The sequence below is a fragment of the Gracilinanus agilis genome, chromosome 1 (genome assembly GCF_016433145.1).
Source record: "Gracilinanus agilis isolate LMUSP501 chromosome 1, AgileGrace, whole genome shotgun sequence".
Lineage (NCBI taxonomy): Eukaryota > Metazoa > Chordata > Mammalia > Didelphimorphia > Didelphidae > Gracilinanus > Gracilinanus agilis.
In genome coordinates, this window is record NC_058130.1 from 166,201,527 (window position 1) to 166,222,906 (window position 21,380).

The 21,380-nt window shown below is 47.4% G+C and overlaps 2 protein-coding genes across 5 annotated transcripts; both read right to left on the reverse strand.

Moving 5' to 3' along the window:
• Positions 1-250: 250 nt before the first annotated feature.
• STOML2 (stomatin like 2) lies at positions 251-4,460 on the reverse strand. Of its 3 annotated transcripts, XM_044657275.1 has the most exons (10): positions 4,379-4,460; positions 3,458-3,595; positions 3,087-3,186; positions 2,702-2,760; positions 2,514-2,615; positions 2,154-2,288; positions 1,635-1,779; positions 1,434-1,513; positions 1,037-1,165; positions 251-546 (listed from the first exon to the last, which is right to left on the reverse strand). In XM_044657275.1, exons 1-10 carry the CDS (start codon positions 4,421-4,423, stop codon positions 409-411), a joined length of 1,071 nt encoding a protein of 356 aa, XP_044513210.1. In that variant the 5' UTR covers positions 4,424-4,460; the 3' UTR covers positions 251-408. The 3 variants fall into 3 exon arrangements, with proteins under 3 accessions (XP_044513210.1, XP_044513211.1, XP_044513212.1); XM_044657276.1 differs by lacking the exon at positions 2,154-2,288; XM_044657277.1 differs by lacking the exon at positions 3,458-3,595 and having other exon boundaries at positions 4,379-4,423.
• A 2,992-nt stretch (positions 4,461-7,452) lies between these two features.
• Positions 7,453-18,033, reverse strand: FAM214B (family with sequence similarity 214 member B). Of its 2 annotated transcripts, none has more exons than XM_044657279.1 (9): positions 17,969-18,033; positions 14,725-14,867; positions 10,640-11,605; positions 10,132-10,190; positions 9,819-9,924; positions 9,492-9,650; positions 9,113-9,181; positions 8,787-8,941; positions 7,453-8,361 (listed from the first exon to the last, which is right to left on the reverse strand). In XM_044657279.1, exons 3-9 carry the CDS (start codon positions 11,528-11,530, stop codon positions 8,208-8,210), a joined length of 1,593 nt encoding a protein of 530 aa, XP_044513214.1. In that variant the 5' UTR covers positions 11,531-11,605; positions 14,725-14,867; positions 17,969-18,033; the 3' UTR covers positions 7,453-8,207. The 2 variants fall into 2 exon arrangements, with proteins under 2 accessions (XP_044513214.1, XP_044513213.1); XM_044657278.1 differs by having other exon boundaries at positions 8,787-8,962.
• Positions 18,034-21,380: the final 3,347 nt, after the last annotated feature.

The following is a 21,380-nucleotide window of genomic DNA, read 5'->3' on the forward strand; positions in this document are numbered from 1 at the left end:
GAGTTCTGTGTAAGCGGTAGGGTGGGTCAGTGGGTGCAGGGAATGAAGTAGTGTTGAGGATTTCCAGTGTTCCTTTTAAAAATGTGACATCTGCCTACTTCCATAATGGTATCACCTTCTGAAGGAAGAAAAGTGCTCCTAGATGACACCATGGATGTGGAACATGGAGGAAAAGGGCAATCCAGAGCCCGACAAACAAAGCAGTTTCCTGAACTTCCCCAAACTCCAAGACAATGAGGCAGCTTCTTGCTCGTGTCCCACTAGATGTATTTATTACATGATTAAAGTTCAAATAAAAAAATAAAACCAAAATCTTGGCTGAAGGGTCCAGAAATGTCGAGGGTAGGAGGGTGAGGATCAGAAGCCTTCCCCAGGTCTCCTAGGTCCCACTGGCCAAGCCAGACTCTGCTAACTCAATTTTACACGCTCCAGCTCATCTTCCAGACCAGCATTCCCACGCTGGGCGACCCTGATGCTTCCATCAGAGCCTGAGCTTGGTGCCTGAGTTGTGGAAGTTTTGGTGAGGGCTCCATATACACCCATAGCCTGGGATTGGAGATAAACAAAAACAAGAGATTAGGGAAAAAATGGGGCAGGAAACAAAAACATGAAAGTAGAGGGAACAAGAGACAAAAATGAATAAGGGGACACACAGATGTGAGAGGGGCAGATGCAACTGGGCATTGGAGACAGAGGACAGATAGTAAAACCTTGGGCCTGACTTCACTCATAGGCTGAAGGGAAGAAATGAGGACTATGGTAACAGTTCATTCCTTTATTTGAGTTGGAGAACAGATTTTTCTTTGGGAAGAAGGCCATCCAACTTGAAAGTGAGGACAAGGTCCCTGGCTAGTCTCTCCAGGAAGATTTAATGCTTTTTGATTGGGGATTTGGATCTCAACAGTAAGGGGAACCTTCATGGAAGGGGTGGAGGATGCTGGAAAAAACATCTAGAGGACAGACACCTTCCTGGAGCAACTTGAGAGATTACTTTAGTCTTTGATAGAATTTAGTTAAAATGGGGGAAGATTCTAACCTGAGCCACCATGCTAGTGACATCTCCTGGGTTAGAAGGTAGCAGGATGGTGTTGGAATCCTTTGCCAGTTTGGAGAAAGCGCTGACATACTGCTCAGCCACTGAAAGGGAGGCTGCTGCATCTCCATTCTGTAGTCACCAAAGAAATGAGGTCAAGAAGATATAAATAACTTAAGGGGTCATAGAAAATCAGACCAGAGAATATAGGATAGCTAAGGTCAGGAGCCACTCACAAGAGCATAGGGTCAGAGGGCATCTCAAGGAATGTTAAGGTTAAGTTATGGGAAGTGGGAGTCAGAGGTCACAAGATCAAAAAAGTAGATGGAAGCACCTTGTGTATGTCCTAAAGGAGTCGGGCAAGGAATCTCCTACCATTACCTCCCATCAATTCACTCACATGTTGTGTCAAAGCTGTTGCCAGGATCCGTATAGCCTCAGCCTTGGCCTTTGCTTTGGCCAGCACTGCACTGGCCTCTCCTGGTGGAAGCAAGAACTATCAGTCACAGGGCACAATGAAAATCTGTTCCTGTCCAGAGTCACTATAAGGACAGAAGTCTCCCCAGACCAGACACCTCTTCACCCAGCCCCCATCACTGACCAGCTGCCTGGTTGATCTGCTCAGCCTTCTCTGCCTCAGAGGCCAAGATCTGTGCCTGCTTCTTTCCCTCAGCCACATTGATGGCAGATTCCCGAGTTCCCTCTGACTCAAGCACCGTGGCACGTTTCCGACGTTCTGCTTCTACCTGGAAGCAGGGCCACCCACCCCAAAGTCACCAAGGGGGCAGATCTAGTTCTCAGATTATCAGGAACAGTGTTCAAACCAAGATATATCCATACCCTCATCCAAAGGTCATTGGGGGGGAGGAGGGAAGAATGTAAAAACAAGGCTGGAGAACTCAGACATGGATAACAACAATCCCTGCCAAAAGAGCCTCCCCAGGAAGATGAAAGAAAGATCAGGGACTAAGAAACAGGAAACCCACTGCCTTTCTCACTAAGCATTTAAACAGGATAATTCATGTCTCTACAACCAAAGATGCAGTTCCTTCCCAGTTCCTATTGTTTCCAACTCTGACCCTCCCTACCTTTCCAGGAACCAAACCCTCACTCCCCCAACCTGCATCTGCATGGACTCCTTGACTCGGGGAGGTACATGGATATCCTTGATCTCATAGCGGAGGCAGCGGATACCCCAATAATCAGAGGCCTGATTGATGGCATCCACAATGCTAGCATTCAGGGATTCTCGCTCCTAGAGTAGGGAAAAGACTATAAGTAACATCTTACTTACCTCAGTGGGCACCCTGTCCTAGGGAGCAGGGCTAGGCAGACAACCTGACATTCTCCTTTGACTTTCCCTCACATCACCAAGCCTCCATGGGAAGACTAAACAGAGCAAGGTATGGATAAAGGAGCCTTTACTACCCCTCACTCCCCATCCCACCTCAACCAAATGCTGTGACCTGACTCTACTCACTCGGAAAACTTTATCCAATGAGAGCTTTCCAAGCTCACTTCTCATGGTTGTCTGGGCCAGCTGGGTTACTGCATACTCTGGATCTTCTACACCATAGCTTGCCTAGGAAAAGGTTTGTGATAGGGAACATGACACTCTGAGATGAGGAGTCACAAAAATTGCCCATAGAATTGGAAGTAGGAGAGTACCTTGTAAGGGTCCATGATGCGTAGGTAAAGGACTCCATCAATCTGTAGTGTCACATTGTCTAGAGGGTGAGGGGTAGAGGTGAGTGTCTTTAGTCCCTCAATCTCCATCCCACAGCTCCTAGGTCTTCCCCAAAGCTCTCTTTCCCTACTTACTGTACCCCTCCCCGACTTGTTTCAAGAGTTTTCCCTATCTTGACAATTGCTCCTCAGACCTCCCATGTTCACAGTCATATATATATTTACATGTTCACTAACAGCTGCCCACACTAATACATCCATCCCTTCACAGAGTTACACTCATACATATAGGATGACAATGGTTGCTCTCCTTTGAACCCTGGCACCCTCCTTGTGCCTCTTGCCCAAGGAAGGGTGCCCTCCTCACCAAGGGTTACAGCTGACTGTTCAGGCACATTGATGACAATCTCTTTGAGGCTCTGTACATATCGGATCCGATCCAGCACAGGGATTAAGATGTTCAAGCCCTGGTTAAAGGTGGGATAAGTCAAGAAATGTGGTAGGAATTAAGACCCTGAAGGAACAATCCCTACCCCAGAGCATTCAGTCTTTAGGCACCTCTAGATAATTGAAAAGCAGAAGCTGTCATACTTTTCTGTTTATATTCCTATTCTTTTGCACAGTGTTTCCCACATAGAAAGTAAGAACTGAATAAATGATTTATATACTCATAATTAAAACAGTGTTCCCTCCATCTATTCTCCAGGGAGAAAGGGGAAGGGAAAAGGGAAATCTCACCGGGTCCAAAATGCGGTGAAATCGACCCATCCGCTCTACCACCCATGCCTCTTGTTGAGGCACAAACAGCACAACTGTATTTCTGGGTAGACCTGACGCTGCACGGAACTGAGAGAGGCCCAACCAGGCCCTGGGCCCCTGGAAGGAATAACAATGGATAAGAAGGTGGAGAAGAGGCAGCTAGGGAGAATAGATAAAAGAGGAGACTGGAGATTAGGGACAGCAGGGATAATATAGAAAAATAACTTGTGTGATGATAAGGTACTTTCATGCTTATGTGTAATGGACACAGGTGGAGAGAAGGGAGCAGTTTCCAGAAGAGGGTTCAGTTGTCCCAGGTAGGTACAGGACAAGAAATGGCCACAGAGTGGGAGGGTAACAAGAGGTGAATGAGTAAAGGTGTGTGACAAAAAGGGAATACAAGCTCTTGGCATCATTAATTTTGAGCCAGAAGGGATCTTTTTTTTTAAAGAGATGGGGGGGGGGGGGGAAATGGGCATGAGACAAAAAATGGGCATGGGGTGGGAGAAACAAAATAAAGGATGTGGGGGTTACAGCAGGAATCCTGCGTAAGAGAAAAAGGAGAAGGTGGGAGGATGGGATGGGCAGGTGAGGCACTTGGGAGACAGAGAGCCTGAGAGCCGGGCAGGCAGCATGGGTGGGAGCAGGCACCGTAGGACAGGGACCGGAAGTAGATACCAAGAGCTGCGGCTCGGGGCGCACACCCCACTCCCACCCACCCCACCCCCTCCATCCACACACACGTGTATGAGTGTGATGTGACCTCGCAGATTTTCCCCGAGCAGTAACGTATCCCGCCCCCACCGTCCGTAGATAGTAAAGCGGGTAGGGGCACGACCTCAGCCCCATGACCCAACTGCCGGTAAAAGGCTAGGGGAGGAGACTTTCCCTTATTCTCACCTGGAGCACAAGGGCCCCGGCCCCCCGCGCAGCGCGCACTAGCATCGCCCACCACAGACACCGCCGCGACCTGACCTCCGGAACCAACGAGACGCGGCCTAGAACAGAACCTCCCGATCCCCGGCTTGGGTGCACCGCCTTATATTCTCCCTCCGGAAACATTTCCTTCTACCGCTCGGTCTCGGAGCCAATCACTGACGCTCGGCAGTGAAGGGTCCAAACTGTTCCCTGGAAAGTGAAACCCTCGCTGTGACAGGTTCCTGCTCAGGTTCCTACCCAGGTTCCTACTCCTCGCTGTGGCCCCCTGTCCCAGATCTGTAAGCCCCAAGCAGAGATGGTTCTCTGGTTTCCAGCCCCAGTGGGAAAAAAGGTCTTAAAGACCCTTCAGTGTACTGGTGACCTGAAAGACCATACGCCTTCATTCTTTCCCCAACTCATCTCCAGACCTCAGTTTACTTGCCTGGGCCTCAATACTGTTGGAAGGGGGGAAGGGGGGACAGTGGGGCGAGGGGCGGGTTAAGACTTGTTATAGTGTCCCTAAGTAAGGGCGCTACGAGGTTGCCAGAGTGATGCTTTAGGAGGTGACCAGCACCCCTCCTCCACTCCCAGTGTTGACCTGGTTCCCTGTTGCCATAGCGACTGGGCATCTGCAGTTACCCGGGTGACTAGGTCTTGGCTTCCCCTCGACCCTGAGCTTTCTCTCTCCTCACCAGAGAATGGGAAGAGCCTCGGGAACCACAGAGCTTCCTAGTTACCTACTACAGCTCCTTACTGGCTCTCCAGGTCTAGAATCCCCCATAAGCAAAAAATGAAAACAAAACATGGACTTGATTCTAATTTTCCTGAAACTGCAGGCTGGATTTCCACTTCTTATATCTTCATTATTTGTCCTGGTACAATTCTCCCAATATTTCATGTCTTGATTTTTTCCCCACTCTTCTTATATAGCCAAATTCTGCCAAATTCTGCATCTTCTCTGGAAACTCCCATCCTATCTATCATCTCTAATTCCCTCTTTATTGCTAGAGCTTCCCGTCATCAGGCCTAATGGTCTTCCATGACCCACATCTTTCATGCCATCCTTCACAAAATTGAGAAGCATCTTCTTTACCTCTATTTACACTAAAAGCTCCCTTCCATGTATCCCTTCTGCAGGGTGAAATTCAAACTCAGAGTAATAATGATCAAGATCCTCTACAATCTGGCATATATTTCTAGTCATTTCTCATACTACTCTGATCAATATGATCTATGTTCCTAGAATCTAGACCCCAAACCCCTTACTGCTTTCTATATATGCCATACACTTTTCCACTTTATTCTTGTTCCTTATGCCTGGAATGTTATACTTCCCCAGAATTCCGCCCCCCCCCCCTTTCCCTGTTATAGTTAAAACCTTTGCAACTAATACCTATTCCTTGAAGCCTTCCCTGTATTCCACCCTCCCCATCCCAAAGCTGGTTTCTTTTACCAATTTTATTTTACATGGGCCATCCTTAGGCATTTCTCATTATTATTGCCATCTCACTCTACTCAATTTTGAGCTTCACCAGTATAACCAGTATTCACCAGAATAATGTGTTCATATTTATGTGCAAAAGAACACTAGCATAGGAGAGGACTGTATTAAGGAAGACAGGAAATTAGGAGTCAGACGACAAGGTCAAGTTTAGCCTCAGACACTAGCTCTGTGACCTCATCTGTAAAATAAGGATAATAATAGCACTTACTTCCCAGGATTGTTGTGAAGATCAAATGAGATAATTGTAAAGTACACAGTGCCTGGCACATAGTAAACACTATATAAATGTTAGCTATTATTCTGGGAGTGGGGTTGACCCTTCCCCTCAAGAACCTTGCATAGTTCAACATACAGAAGGTATTTAATAACTATTTGTTATATTTGTACCACTGGGTGAACACTTAAGATTCAGGGTTAGCTTCCAAAAATTGAGGTAATTCTTATTCCAGTCATGGAATAAGGGCAAATAGCCAATACTTATGCTCAATCTAGAAGCTCAGAATGAGTGCTTTGAGTAGACATGATAGGATTTAGAGCAATCTCGTGCCTCCCCTCCAACATAGCCTGGAGTCAGGAAGAATCTGGTCTCAGGCATTCATCAGTTTGTGTGACTCTGTGACCTGCCTCAGTTTCAAACCGTAAATTGGGGATAATAGCACCTAATTCCCAGAATTGTTGGGAGGATCATGAGGTATTATTTGTAAAAGGTTTAGCACAGTGCCTGGCATATAATAGGCACTATTTAAAAGCTAAATTATAGAACCTTTAACTGAACCTTCCATAGATAAATCCTCCTGACTACTCCCCAGCCTTCAAGTCTATTTACTATCTTGTCCCTATGATCAAAAAATTAATTTCATCAATCTAGGCCTACTTCTTTTATAAAATGAGGTTACAGTAAATTTTCTTTAAGACCCCCTCTTTCTTAACACTCTGAGTTATGTTATGAAGGCACCTTTGAAAAAGCCCTGAAGAGTTTCACAATATCTGCCCTTGACCAGCTTCTTTCATTCTTCCAAGGTCTGTACTCCCCACTCAATTTCTAGCAAGAAGTTTAAGGCTCAAGTCATGTCTCCAAACAAAAATTTATTAAATTTCTTTTTTTTTTTTTTTTTTAAGAAAAGTACCAGGTACAATTTATTCCTCTGATTTCAAGTTTCTGCAAATGCTTGTTCCCCTAAACTCATCCCCAGGAGGCAGGGCTGGGGCTGGGTCAGGGTCCAGGATAGGGTACAGTCCAGGGGGAACAGACAGCCAGGAACCACAGCAACCACAACACAAATGTGCAGGGGCCATTCCTCCCCCAAGCTGAGGTAGGTGGGTCAGAGTCCAGGGCTCAGCCTTTCCCTGGGCAAGAAGTGGGAAGGAGGAGAGCCCTTGTCTTGGCCCTGACTCTTCAACCTTAGCCATGCCTCTTCCACCCCAACCCCCCCAAACACACACACACACACTCTCAGTGTCTCTCTCTCTCTCTCTTCACTCAGGCCGCCCCCCCAAGAGTGGGAGAGGCAGACAGTGCAGGGAAAGGGCAACACACACACACACACACACACACACACACACACACACACACAGTTTCTGGCAGGCCTCAAGGGGCAAGGGAATGGAGAACAGGAAGTAGGGAAACTAGGTCTTTGGCTACTGACCCAGTCTCTTCAGGATAACACCTCTACTCTGGCCCTCAGGCACATGGAGTAAGGCCACCCCCATACCATTCTGCTATACTCTCTTCTTCCTCCTAGCCTCACTGTCCCTAACCAATAGAGGGCAGCTCTATTCCCCTTAGCAGAGATAAGTCTGCTCAAACCCAAAGGTTAGGGCAGTATCTGAGATGGGTGGAGCAATGTCAATTGTCAGGTTTTGGAGGTCAACAAAGCAGTTCCAATTGAATAAATTATAAATTAACAATAAATAAAACAAGATGCTGCCCCTGCCCTGGATGGGAAGGGAAAGCTGAGGAAAAGGTTGATAGGCCTGTATTCCTAAGCTCTACAGAACTTGGAGAAGGCCCCACCCCCTACAACTCCAGACATTAGGGAAATTTCCCTTCTTCACCATCTAGGGTAGTGGCGGGGAAGCCAAAAGGGAGGGGAGAGAGTGTGTGTGAACCTGGAGCAGGGCTTTAATTAAATTAGCTGGAAGATGGAGGACAGGAGTTTCAAACACCAAATGGTCAATACTTCAACCTTAAGTATGGCTGTCCCTTTAATCCAGGCCTGGAGGACCTGCCTCTCTCTCCTCAGGCCCAGGGAGTCCAAGATGGAGTAGGCCAGTGTCCTTGGAAAGGCCTGCTTTTCATCTGGGCAGTCAGGGCAAAGGTGAATAACGAGGATTCTGGGGGGCCTCTGTCAAGGCCTGCAGCTCATAGGGGAGCCCTGTGTCTAGTTCCAGGCTCCGACGGGAGAAGAGGAGGCGGATGTCCCCATGTAGGTACAGCCGGCCAGAACGAGAACTTCGGAACCTATTTGGAATACAAAGGAGAGGGAAGCAAAATACCAATTCATGTGTGGAAGAGCCAAGATGATTGGAGTGGAAAGATAAAGGCAATCAAAAGGGAAATAGAAGAACTAGGAAAGAGACACAAAAGTATAAAAGGAAATTGTATCCAAGAAAGTCTAGATCAAATCAATGTGGGAAAGACCTGAGTTTTCCTAACTATATCCATTTTTTTAAAACCCTTACCTTCTGTCTTAGAACTGATGATGCTAAGTATCCATTCTAAGGTAGAAGAGCAGTAAGAGCTAGGCAATTGAGGTTAAGTGACTTGCCCAGGGTCACACAGCTAGGAAAGATATGAACCCAGGTCCTCTTGATTCTGGGCCTGGAGCTCTATCCACTGAGTCCACCCAGCTGCCTCCCTACTCCCACTATATCCTTGACCCCTACCTGAGGTGCAGCAGGTAGCAGAGGAGGCGGCGAGTAGGGTTCACACTGCCTTCTTCACCCACAGGCACCAGGAAGAGTCGGTGGCGAAGGAAGGTCACATGGGCAGCAGGCATGTCCGAGAAGTCAAAGGTCACAAGGAACATCTTCACCACCGTCTGGTTAGGGTTAAATAAGGTCTGGGGGGTGGAGGGGAGGATTGGGCAGGGGAAGAAGGATCAAGAAAAATTCTAGGAGGCCATCCCACCATCCCCTCCCACACTAAACTCATTTTGTAGGGTTGAGGAGGGCCTGCTGCCACCCATCTTCTCCCCAAGGGGCAGACTCACCACTTGAACGGTGCCCGCCTTGGGAACGCTATAGCCCTTCCTCCCCAGAGGGTTCAGGTCCACGACGCCCTGGGAATTCCAGAGGAGCCATGGAGCCATCAGCTAAGACCAAGGCCCCCAGGAGCCCAGAGTCCCCCCATAAACTCATAGCTCCCCAACCTTTTATTCCTAGAACCCCCTCCTCAAATCCATAAGCTCCATCCCTTTCTGATCACCAAAGCTCATATCCCTAGACCTGTCCACCAGATTTCAAGAGAGGGGAAGGAGGGGAAAATTTGTCATCATCTGATGATTGTCCTGTTCCTCCTTCCCTTCCCTCCACCCCTCTACTCCCAGCCTTCTAGAGATTGTAAAACAGAGTCAAGAAAGCAGTCCTTACCAGGAAGGGGGCAGGGGCACTATGCTCAGAGACATCAAAGAAGGTGACAGCAACAGGTAGGGTGACATGCTGGGGGCAGTAGGAACCACTGGCCCCAATCTCAGCAGTGAAGCCCTCAATGTGGCCAGATGGCACAAATCGACCTCGAAGCAATGACTCCTATGTCAGTGTCAGACATTGGAAAGGACAGCATATTAAAAGGAGAAAAACCAACCCTTTCCCACCACTTCTTTAAAACAATTTTTTCCCAGGGCCCTCTCTTTCCATGGAAATTTCTCCCTTCCCCTCCCTTCATAGTGCCTTTCCAGAGCCAAGGGGAATCAGTACCTCAAAGTTGCCTAGCAGGGTGCGGCTGACAGCAAGGGTAGGAACATGGGGGGCACTGGGAGAGATCAGCAGGCCTGGCCCCTTCCGGAAGCTTCGAAGAGAGCTCCTTCATAGGGGGAGAGGAAGAGACTATTCAGCAATCCCTTTCCCCCCCTATTCTTTCCTCTACCATTGGGACATCTCTAGGAAACATCCACCACCCCATCTTCCCCGATCCCTGGGGCTAACTGGGCTAAATACCTATATGACGTAAGCAGAAAAAAAAAGGAGCAACTTTGTGCCAGACTGGCAAGAAATGAGGTCAAACACTCACAGTTTTAGACGTCGGGCACCTTTCAGTCTTCGCCCTGTAGGACTGCAGTCTGCCAAGCCCTGCAAAGGACAGGATGAGGAAAAGAGGACCCAGACTTGTAAGAAGTGGGGAATCAGAACACAGAGTGAGGGAAGGAGATGGAGCTCAAAGAGCAAACATTCCCAGGATAGCTCTTCCTAAACCAAACCACTATTATTCCCAGAGAGTGAGGGCATTAAGAGAGGGGGAAATAGTCAAGGATAAAGTATGAAGATGAAACAGGACCTAGAATATCTGCGGGGACATGTGGGCAGGGACAGGACAGCAGTCCAGCTCTTTATCCACAAAAGTTTGCCACACTAGCTCCAGAGGAAAAGTCCCAAGTGGTTATGTATGATGACTTGCTTCTTTCTAAAGGGTAGAGTGGATTGGGTTAGAGCAGCACTCTCTGAACAAACAAATAAAGGCCAGGACACTTACTGAAGGGCAAACTTGTGGCTGGATGCTTCTTCCCCAACCAAGAGCTCACCTGCATTGGCTCCCTGGATATGGGCAGCAGGTGGTTCCAGAATGGCGCAGCTTTGGCATCAGTACTTCGGGCAGCAGGGGGAGGGCCAGAAGGAGCTGCCCTATGCCTTCGGGGGGCTGGTCCCTCATCTCCAGAGTTGACATCAGGGGCCTCTCCAGCTGGGAGCAGCCGTCGCTTGGCAGGACAGGGTCCTGGGGGGGCTGGGCCTGGGGGAGTATGCTCAGGGCTGTGTCCATTGGCAGTGCCGGGGGGTTCCCCAGGCCAGGGGCTGCCCCCATTGCCCATCTCAGGTCCTGGGTCCTCTTCCCCTTTCTGTGCAAGACTGTGCAAATCAGCATCAAGTATGTGCAGCTGGCCAGAAGGTGTCACTGGCCCAGGGGCCTCATCTAGGCCCGCCTTCCCCCCAGGCTCTGGGGGGCCCCAGTCTCTGGTGTGCAAAGTGCTATAGGAAGCATGTGGTAGAGGCCCAGGGGAAATCCAGGCCCCAGTAGTTCTAGGTGGAGTTGGGCTGTCCCGATGCTCCACAACTTGGAGGCCACGGTGTGAGAAGTGCTGGCCTGCCCCTCCCAGCCCCAGGCCCAGCCCAGGATCCAATGGCCCTAATGTGGCTGGCTCCTCAAAGGGTTGTCCTTCCCTACCCGCTAGCCCTGGACCTCTCTTTGCCTCACGGACACCTTCAGTAGGGGGTCCTGGCCGCTTCAGGGCCCTACGGGGTTCAGGAGGGCTGGCCAGAGGGGAAAAGACAGACACCTGGTAGACTCCCTGGGACACAGTCCCTCCTGCTTGGCTGAAGCCCATGAGCAGCCCACCCCTCCGGCCCCTCTGCCCAGCTGGGGGCTGTGAGGGGCCAGGCTCAGGGGATGGCGTTGGTTCCACCTGCACGTGGCGCATGGAGTTCCCCTCAAGTCAGAGCAGTCTCCCCAGGAGGCCTTTGCTTTGGGCCTGGGCTGGGGGTCCTGGGCACATCTAGAAAGTAAGAAGAAAAGGAAAAGAAGTTACCTTCCTGTCTAACGTCCCAGATTTGGTCTTTGAATTACCTCTTTGGAAGCAGATTACATGAGTAAAGGTCATGCTTAAGACCTCTCAAATCCACATCTACATCTCTGGTCTTTCACTTGAACTTTAGACCTACAAAACCCAGCTGCCCAAAAGATATCTCCACACTGAATAGACCTAAAATAAAACATCTTTAGCCTGAATTTGTGTCTCTCTCTCATCTTGCCCATTTCTTTCCACCACTTTCCCAATCCCAAAGGCTAGAAATCTTCATCTTCACCTCTTTTATCTAATCTGGCTCCTATTCATCTATTTTTTGAAATCCTTCTCAAATTTGACCTTTCCTCAACCTTACTAAGCTTCCCTGTCTCTAGTCTCCTCTCACTTCATATTGCTCTCATCTAGGAGATATGGATGAATATTTACAAAACTATAAATTGCCTAGATTAACAGCAGAAGAATAGAATACCTAAATAATCCCATATCAGAAAAAGAAATTGAACAAGCCATCAAAGAACTCCCTAAGAAAAAATCACTAGGGCCTGATGGATTCACAAGTGAATTCTATCAGACATTCAAAGAGCAACTAATCCCAATACTATACAAATTATTTGATATGATAAAGCAAAGGAGTCCTACCAAATTCCTTTTATGACACAAATATGGTGCTGATTCCAAAGCCAGGTAGATCACTTCATATTGCTCTCTGACAACTCTAACTGAAAACACATGCCACTCCATGCTAAAGAACCCAGGTTAGATCCCTATAGACTCTAGCATAAAATTCAAACAGCCTGGCTATTACAGCCCTCTATTAATTGCTCTCCTCTCCCTAACTATCCAACTTTGTCTCTCCCCAATACCTACATTCCAATCAGACAGAAACAGTTTATATACAACATTCCTTTCTACTCCCTCACCCTCAAGGTTCATTCTCATTTTACAGCATCATAAGATCATAGATTTAGAGCAGGAAGGGACCTTAGAGACAGGGAACCCTGATCCTTCATTTTACAGAGGCACAGAGAGGTTGACTTTCCTTAGATCACACAGCTGGTGTTTAAGGCAGGACAAACTCAAGTTTTCCTGACTCCAAACTCATCAATCTATTATCTCTTATGCCACCACCTAGTTGCCTAATTCCCCACCTAGCCAGAAAGCTCAATCTTCTCTAAGTTCCCAATTCCTAGACTTCTTCAAGATCAAATTATCTCTACCAAACTTTTCCTAATTCATTGCATCCAATAATACACCTTCCTTAGCCCTTCAGCTTACGGTTTGTTCCATAGTTCCCATCATGCCTTTACCTAAAGATCATCTTATACTTGGGCTCAGTTGTTTCATCCATTTGTAGTTTGTTTTTTTCATTTTCCCTAACTGGATTGAGTTCAAATCAATATATAGTAAGCACCTACTCTGGGCAGTGCACTGTGCTAGTTACTCTGGTTTACCCAAATATTAAAGAAACATAGCTTCCACTTATACCCAATGAGTTTACAATCTAGTTGGGAGGAGTGATAGTAATATAAATAAGCATAACAGAAGTTAGATTTTAACTGTTATGAGAAAGCAGAAGAAGAAGGTATTTCCAAGGGTGGGATTTTTTGAGGGAGAGGGTAGTAGTATAGGGGGAGTGAAAAATCAAATAACACACCATAAAAGAGCTGGAATCTAAATTGGGCCTTAAATAGAAGGAGAGATTTTAACAGAAGTTGGTAGGAGAAAGGAGATAATGCTTTAGAAGCGGGGGTGGGGGGTGAGGTGGGGGTGGGAGAGGGGGGCCAGCTGGGTAAGCTCAGTGGATTGAGAGCCAGGCCTAGAGATGGGAGGTCCTAGGGTTCAAATCTGGCCTCAGACACTTCCCAGCTGTGTGACCCTGGGCAAGTCACTTGACCCCCATTGCCTACCCTTACCACTCTTCCACCTAGGAGCCAATACACAGTATTGACTCCAAGACAGAAGGTAAGGGTTTTAAAAAAAAAAAAAAGCAGAGAGGACAGTGTAAACAAAGTCAGTGAATCAGTGAACAAGAAGAATGAGTTTAGTTGGAAGAGACAGTACCTAAAGAGGAATAATGGAAAAATATGACCAGAAAGGGAAGTTGGGCTCCAATTTGTGAGGGTCTAGGACACTAAGATAAGGATTTTGTAAGTTTATTAAGCAATGAAGAGCCTGAAGGTAGTCTCTAGAGCAGAGGTCATGTCTTTCACTCCTCCTGCATCTCTCCTACTACCTAGGTGTTCTTCCCATCCACTGCAGCTGAGGAGAGTATAGACAGATACATATTATCAACATCATTGTGCATCTATATATATCTCCAGTGGACCTTTTATATTGATAACACTACCACCAAAGAAGGAGGTATACAGTAGATGTCAGCTGGAATCTAAATCCCTTTTATAATACTCTCCTCCTTGAGCCATTCCAAACCAATAACATCCTACTCCAGTCGGTACCTTTTCAAATGGTAGTCTACCTAGAATGCTTTTTCTCTTCTCTTCTATCATTCTAAATGAATTCTATCTCTTCAAGTCTAATTTGAAATTCACAACCTTCTGGGAGCCTTGATTAACACCATTTCCTCATCACTCCCATAATTTTTTATCTACTTTAAGACTTTGAGCACTTTATCTATAGTACAAGGAAGTCCCAATTAGTTTGAATAACTAATTCCCCCCAGAAGTGGTTCTATGGATTTGTGTTCATACTTATTATGTAAAATATGTAACTTTTTAGCACAATGGAAATATGCAGTAAAAATTTAAATAATGCAACTACTGAGGAAAGAGAAAAAATCATTCACACTAAATAAGGACCTGGATATGTTGATTTTACACATGATGCTGATTCAATTTTCTCAAGTTTCTTCTAGTCTAATTCCTGCCTCTCCATCTAAACTGGAAATTCCTTGAGGGTAAGCACTATGCTTTTTCTGTTCACATCCAACTCCACACAGATAACCAGTAAAAAAGGATTGGCCTTGGCCCAGGGAGATTTTCAGAATGAGAAAGAAATCCAGTCCCTGTTCTGGAGGAGAAAGATAATTTAAATGTGAGTGTCTATCCATCCTTCTGAGACCCAGCACTCACCACGCTGCAGGGGGGCCCTTGCCTGGCTCTCTAATCCCCCTTTCCAACTGCTCTTCTCCACTAGCTGGTAGTCTGGCCCATGCCCACTCCACTGGCACGGTCACTGCCACCATCCCGGGCAGCTCCTTGGCTCAAATGGGACTCTAAAGAGAAAAGCAAAGAAATGAGTCAGGATTCAAGGGGCCACAAGGCCAGGCTCTCTTTAACCCAATCTCCCTTCCCTGAGAAAAGTAAGGAACTCCCAATGACTTCCCTCAAACTGGAGATATTAGGTTATTAAAGTTAATATTTAGGGGGCAATACTAGCTTTCCTTAAATACATGAGGGGGATTATTATTCAAAAGAGAGGAAATAGATTTATTCTGTGTAATTCTAAAGGACAAACTATGATCAGTAAGTAGAAGTTTCAAGGAGGCTGATTTTGGCTTGGTAAAAACTTTCTAACTAGGGTTGTCCAACAAAGAAACAAACTTCCTAATTGGGACAGTGATTTCAGTTAAAACAGAGGTAGAATAGACAAAGGTAGAGATTCTTACAAGTGGAACTAGGCTAGATGACCTCTAAGATCCCTTCCAGGGCTAAGACTCTTTATCCAGTACCAGTGGTGACTGTATAATAATCAAGTTTGTCCATGCCTCAGTTTCCCTCCACCCCCATCAAGCCCTCTGCCATTCAAAGAAATACTGAACAAACAGAAACAACTTGTCACCAGGCTGATTTTTCCTGTCAGTCTCCAAAAGGAAACTCCATATCTAGAGTACTAAGGCCACAGAGAGGTCGGCTGTCTCTACTACACTGCTCCCCTCTCCCAACTCCCCAAGTTGCAAATCTCTAGCTAGTTTTCTTCCTTTCCTAACCCCACCCCCACTCCTCCCTCCTCTCAGTTCTGGTCAGACCTAGCGCTCCTCCCAGTTAGATCCTACCCCTTCACTTCCCCCACAGCCTTCATTCAGTTCCCAGGCTCTCTAGGTTAGTGATCTGGCAGGCCAGCAGACTCCAACCGGCTCCCAGGCAGCCTGGCTCTTTAACAGAAGGCTCAGTTCTCAAGGAGAAAGAAGTTGGGTTGGGGAGGGTGGGGGTAAGGGAGTTAGGAAGGACGGTCGTTCCCAGGGCCTGCCCCTCCCCCCCAGGGCACTGTAAACCAAAGATAAGGCAGCCACCGAAGAGGGCAGCAGTGCTGGGCTGCAGCTGTAGACACCTAAACCCCACCCCCTTACTTCAGAGGGTAAGGCCTCCACCCCACCCCAATACATTCATACACAAACTCAAAAAAATAATTTCAACTCGGAAGGTGGGTTCCTTGTACTCCGGGACAGCTGTGTTTACTCTCTAGAAAACAACCGGCATACTAAACGCAATTTCACACCCACTAATTTGTCCCACATGTACTAGACCCGCACCCACCTCTCCCCTACCACCTCACTAAAAAATCCTTCACTCAGGAACCCATTTCAGAGGGACTTGTTTAAGGAAAGCCTCTTGGACCAGGGAATTGTTTCAAGTGAGGAAAAACTGCCCACCAATTCCATTTTGTTCCTAACAGTACTCTCAAATGGAATCCAGGCTATTTACCCAAAGCTCTCTTTTTCTTCTAGAAGTGGAACTGCCCTACCTCTTCTCTTTGCCTTTCCAAACCTTATCCACAAGGTGAGGTGAAGCTGGGACCCCACTGGACCACGGAGAAGGCCCAGGGTTCAGATCAAGGGGACTTGACTGTCCCTGGAAGGCATTAGTGAAAAGAAGTGGTTAAGGATAAATCGCTATGGACTAGTGTCTGAGAAGTTTTCCTGGAGGGGGTGGAAATTGTGCTGGCCTTTGAATAATGGTAGAGTTTCAATAAGAATTTCTTCACTCTTCCATTTCACAAGGTTCCCTCTTTAGCAAAATTCAGGAGTTTACATTTCTGGAGGTAGAGGTGTCTCCACAATAAACTTTGTGCGTTCTTTATTCTGCCTTCCTCTCCCCAAGCCCAACACATCTCTTTATAACTCTGATGCTAAATGAATTAAATTGTGTAGCACTGAATTCTTCTCCACCCAATCAACATATGCCCCGAGGAAAATGTCCTCAGCCTACTACCCTACAGCAATTATTTCAAATCATATCCCTACCCCCAGCCTCTGACTTTCTAGGTACTCGGTGAACTCCTCCCAGGGAAGCCAGGTGATGACATGGTGCCCCAGGTGACCCCAGCATTATTGGCATCTGATCATTATCTCAGTGGCCTTTAAAGTACCAGACCCTTTAACCAGAGGTTCCCCCTTCTCTAACCACAGAGCCAGGCTGGATGTAGACCAGGGCTCTAAGCTGACTCATAAGGCTGCTTGGGAGGGGTGCCTCTGTGGGGGAGGGAGGATGGGATTCAGTGGAGAGGCATGGACCTCACCCTCTGTACAGGAGGTGGGAGCCCAGAAACACCAGCTGGTGTCAAACAGCTGTGCCAGTCTGTGGACTGCAAAGACTGCAGCTCCCAGCATGCTATGGGCATGTCACTAAGGAGGACTACAAGTCCCAGAATACCATGGGAGTAGCACTTTCAGACACCTGCTGGGGCCAAAGTGAGAAGTATTGGGGGAGGGCAGAGCAGGAGCCCAGTCCCAGCCTCTTCCTTCCTTCCCCTCCCCATAAACATTAAACCTGCCCACTTCTGCTCTTGACCAAGTCAGCAAAGAAAGGGGAGGGGGGGAGGGGGGAAGAATATGGAGACAAGCTCTGCTACCTGGTCAATAAGGGGAAGCACATATTCAAAAGAGAGCTACCAGTCTTTCCCCAGGATTTCTTCTTCAAGCTAGAGGGTCTGCTCCCACTTCATCTTCCTCCTTGCTCTTGATTCTCATTCTCCCTTGTCCATCTAGTCTATGACCTTCCACCAACATTCCAGGGTCCCCAGGCTAAACTTTCAAATCCCCTATTTCACATCCCCAAACTAAGTTTCCTAGGCCCCCATCCTTTACTATAACCCACACATACCAGGCCATTCAAGTTCTGGACACCAGCCCCTAGAGTTGATTGAAAATCCTAACTTCCCTCCCATTCCAACATTCCTGGTCCTCCTTCACCCTCTTCAGACTAGCTCTTCTAGCCTTCCATCAGGCCTTCTAATTCCTCTGGCTCCCAAGACTTGACTTGATCTCAGCAGGTTCTCACCACTGGTCTCTTTCATACCACCCCCCTCCCCCCCCAGTTATACCTTTTTAAAGTAGGTCTCCCAGCTGGATCCCTGAAAGGCTCCCTTGCAACTCACCCCGTTCCCAAACTGAACCGCGGCTGCTGTGGCTGCTCCTCCTCCTGGGTCCCCCTCCCCTCTGCTGGCCCCCAACCCAGACAAAGGGTGGATTGGGCTCGGTCTGTGAGGAGGTGCGGCGCTAGCGGGCTCGATCCCCGGCACTGGCCCCAGCTCTCGCGGCCCCCCAGCTGCTGTCGTGCCCCTCCCAGCGCCTGTCCCTCCCCGGGGCCGCCCCGGCTCCGTACCGCCGGCTCCGCGGCCCCTCTGACTCACAGGCCATTTCCTACCAGCTGATGGGACCGCCCCGCCCAGCACCCCCCAGGCCCGAGGCCCGGCCACTGCACCGGACACGCCCCCTCCTCCCGACCACACCCCTTCACCAGGCCAAGTCCACGTTCATTGGTTCGTGGGGGGCCGGCCTCCCCCCGACCTCCGCTGCAACCACTTCGTCAGGAACGCCCCTCTTCTTCAGTCACACGTCCATTGGTCAGTAGCGCGGCCAGCCTACCCGGACCAACCCCGCCTCCTGCATTAACTCCTTACTCGCCATGTGTTCTCAGCTGAGTGCTTCTTTCCCACCCACCATTTACCCTCACAGGATAAGATAGCTTTGAGGGCACAAAATTCCTGGGTTTCCTTGAACTTGGAGGCCCTAACCCTGCTCCATGATTACAGGGAAGAGATTGGGAGGTCCCTAAATTTTTCAAGACGGAATTAAACAGTCCCTAGGGAAGAAGATCTAGGTTCAAGTCTAGCTTTACTGGCCTTATGACCCTGGGAAGGATACTTAAACTCTCAGAGCCTCTAAAAATTCTCTAAGGCTGTAAATTGCAAAACAGTTGCTAATTTATTTATACTAGTAGAGGGAGTTTTTTCACCTGGAGCTCTTTATATCTATGAAATCATACATCTGGATAAAAAAAATTGATTCTTTCCCTAGCAGAGCACCACCCCACCCCCTACCTAGCCTTCTTAGTACAAAGCACTCAAACTTGTGAGTATTTAATAAAGATTTGGTGACTGACCTCAGGAAGCTCCTCTAGATCATATTGACCAGGCTAAGGTGAATCTCTGACCCATCCATCCCCAGATGAGGAAAGGAATCACCCAAAGTAGACCTCACCTTTATTCCCTCCTTCACACATCCCAACAATCACTGTAAGGGAAGGCTGCTTGTATTTGGGCCCATCTCAGTACAGAATTGGAAAAGAAGGATGGAGGGGAGAAGGAGGGATGGGCTAAGAAGAATAAAAGAACAACTTGTGTGTTCCTAAATCCTCTGACTTTCATTCCAAGATAAGAATACCCTGGAAGACCCAACAGTAACTCTATAACTTGCACTAGAAATCTTGATCACAGGCTCTAGAGAATGGAATATATATCTAGATAGTATAGGTATTGTAATTGGGAACAGTTGGAGGGAGGAAGAGGGCTCATACCAACACAAAGCAGGAGGAAACTGGAGACGTTGCCCAGCTCCCAGTGGTAGAGCTCACCCCCATGACTCACAAGTTCCCTCGAAACTCTCCACCCTTTATCTATCTGAGTCACTAAGGCCCCAGGCCTAGCCCAGGCCTTGACTGAATAAATGACAGGGAAGCCCTCAATCCCAACCAAGTGTCACTTTACCACCTCCACCCCCCACTTATACCCCATACTCCCAAAAGCAATGCTGTATAAATGCCATTCAGTTCTGGTTTGTGGAGCTGAAGAAACTTTTAGGCAAAACACATCTATGAATCTGCAGAAAACTCAGAGGGAAGAAGTTTAGAGCAGAGGAGGAATAAAGAAAAAATAAATAATTATACACTTCAGAAACCAAAACTCTTCTTTGTCAATATAGGGATACTAAAATTCCCTCAATAGCTATGATTTAACAGCTGTGAGAGACCCAGCTCCAAAGGCTTTAGGTACAAGGGTTATTCCAAAAGCAACCTAAGGGGACAGGCTAGCACCTCTCCCTCCCCAGGACCTGGTCCTCACAAGATCTTCTACACTCTCTTGTTACTGGACCCATCATCTCTCCCTTTCTAGTGGAATGGGCGGAGGGGAAAGAGCTTTAAGATGGGATTTCCTATTCAGGAAGGCAATAGAGAAGCTAGAGAAGGTTCATCCTTCCTTCTTGCCCTACTAATGATTCAACCACCTTCAGAGACACCACTGTTTGGCTTCAGTAGTATCAATGATGCTGATGCAAGAGAGGCCCAGGATAAAGGAGATGATGAATGGGACAGCCTGGGGGAAAATGGAACAGTTCCCTAACAGGTAAGGAGGCATTCACAATCTGAAAGAAGAAGAAGAACCTTTGCATTAGGGTTAGGGAAACCTATTCCTGAAAAAGTCCTAGTTTCTGCTCTGTCTGACCCTCCCCCCTTCCCCCCACTCACCTAAGGGTCTCAGGAGAGGGGAATCGTTTACTTTTTACTGTCTTCCTCCTATGTAGAAGGAAGGAAAGTAAGGAATCCTCAAGGCATCCAGGCTTCCTTTTACCCTGGTCTGGGGTGAGGCAGAAGAACAAAAGCTGAGTCTCAGCCATCTTGATCTTTCTTGCTTAACCCATCCTATAACAGCAAAGAAGAGAGCCAAAGAAACTCACTTCCCCTTAGTAGCTTACCCCGGTTCAGAATTTCAATTTTCCTCAGTATAATGGATCTAGAAGATCCTGCTCCCAAGGAGATATAATAATCTAGGACTATCTTTCCCCACCCCACCCCATTTCCAACTTCAAACTAATTTTATCAGATAATAGTAAATCCCTTTGGAAAGGTTCTGCCCTCTCTCCTAAGGTCATGACAATTCAGTCCTCAAGCCAGTTTCTTTGGTACCCACACAACTCCTGGTTTGTTCCAATCTAGTTCTATCCTCTCTGTGGTCATTTAAGGGTAGAGTAACAACCTGTTTAGGGGAGAAGACAGAGATGCTACCTGGTTTCCAGTCCCTGCTTTGTTACTATCTTGACTTTGAACAAATTATTTCTTCTCTTTGGGCTTGTTTCCTCATCTTTAAAATAAGGATGTTGGACTACATAATCATGCCTCGTATGTGTACAGTATACTTTGAAAAGTGCTTCACTAACCATTATCTCATTTGAACCTCACCACAAACCTAAAAGATAAGCAGGGTGAGATACTAATTATTCTCATTTTATAGATAATCTCTAATGGCCCCTTCAAGCTCTAAATTCTGCATTACTCTAATCTACCCATCTCCTAATAAAAATATTTAGTACTGTCTGTCCCCCACCCCCCAAAAAAAGAGACATTTAGGTACAACTGCCCTCTCCCCTCTTCTAGCAAAGGACTATGCTGCTAACATTGTCTAATAGAGTCACTGATACCCAGGCTATTTGGGCAACCTGTGCATTTCCCAAAGGTTTCTGAACCTGGTAAATCACTACTCCCTCCCAGCACCCCACCTTCCCCCAACAAGA

Coding starts and splice junctions, on each gene's coding strand:
- STOML2 (XM_044657275.1), bottom strand. CDS start 4,423: ATGCTAGTGCGCGCTGCGCGGGGGGCCGGGGCCCTTGTGCTCCAG. Junction 3,187..3,457: donor TTCACCGCATTTTGGACCCG/GTGAGATTTCCC, acceptor ACCTTTAACCAG/GGCTTGAACATCTTAATCCC. Junction 2,761..3,086: donor ACAGTCAGCTGTAACCCTTG/GTGAGGAGGGCA, acceptor CTCACCCTCTAG/ACAATGTGACACTACAGATT.
- FAM214B (XM_044657278.1), bottom strand. CDS start 11,530: ATGCGCCACGTGCAGGTGGAACCAACGCCATCCCCTGAGCCTGGCCCC. Junction 8,963..9,112: donor AGGCGGGCACCGTTCAAGTG/GTGAGTCTGCCC, acceptor TCCACCCCCCAG/ACCTTATTTAACCCTAACCA. Junction 8,362..8,786: donor TGCTACCTGCTGCACCTCAG/GTAGGGGTCAAG, acceptor TATTCCAAATAG/GTTCCGAAGTTCTCGTTCTG.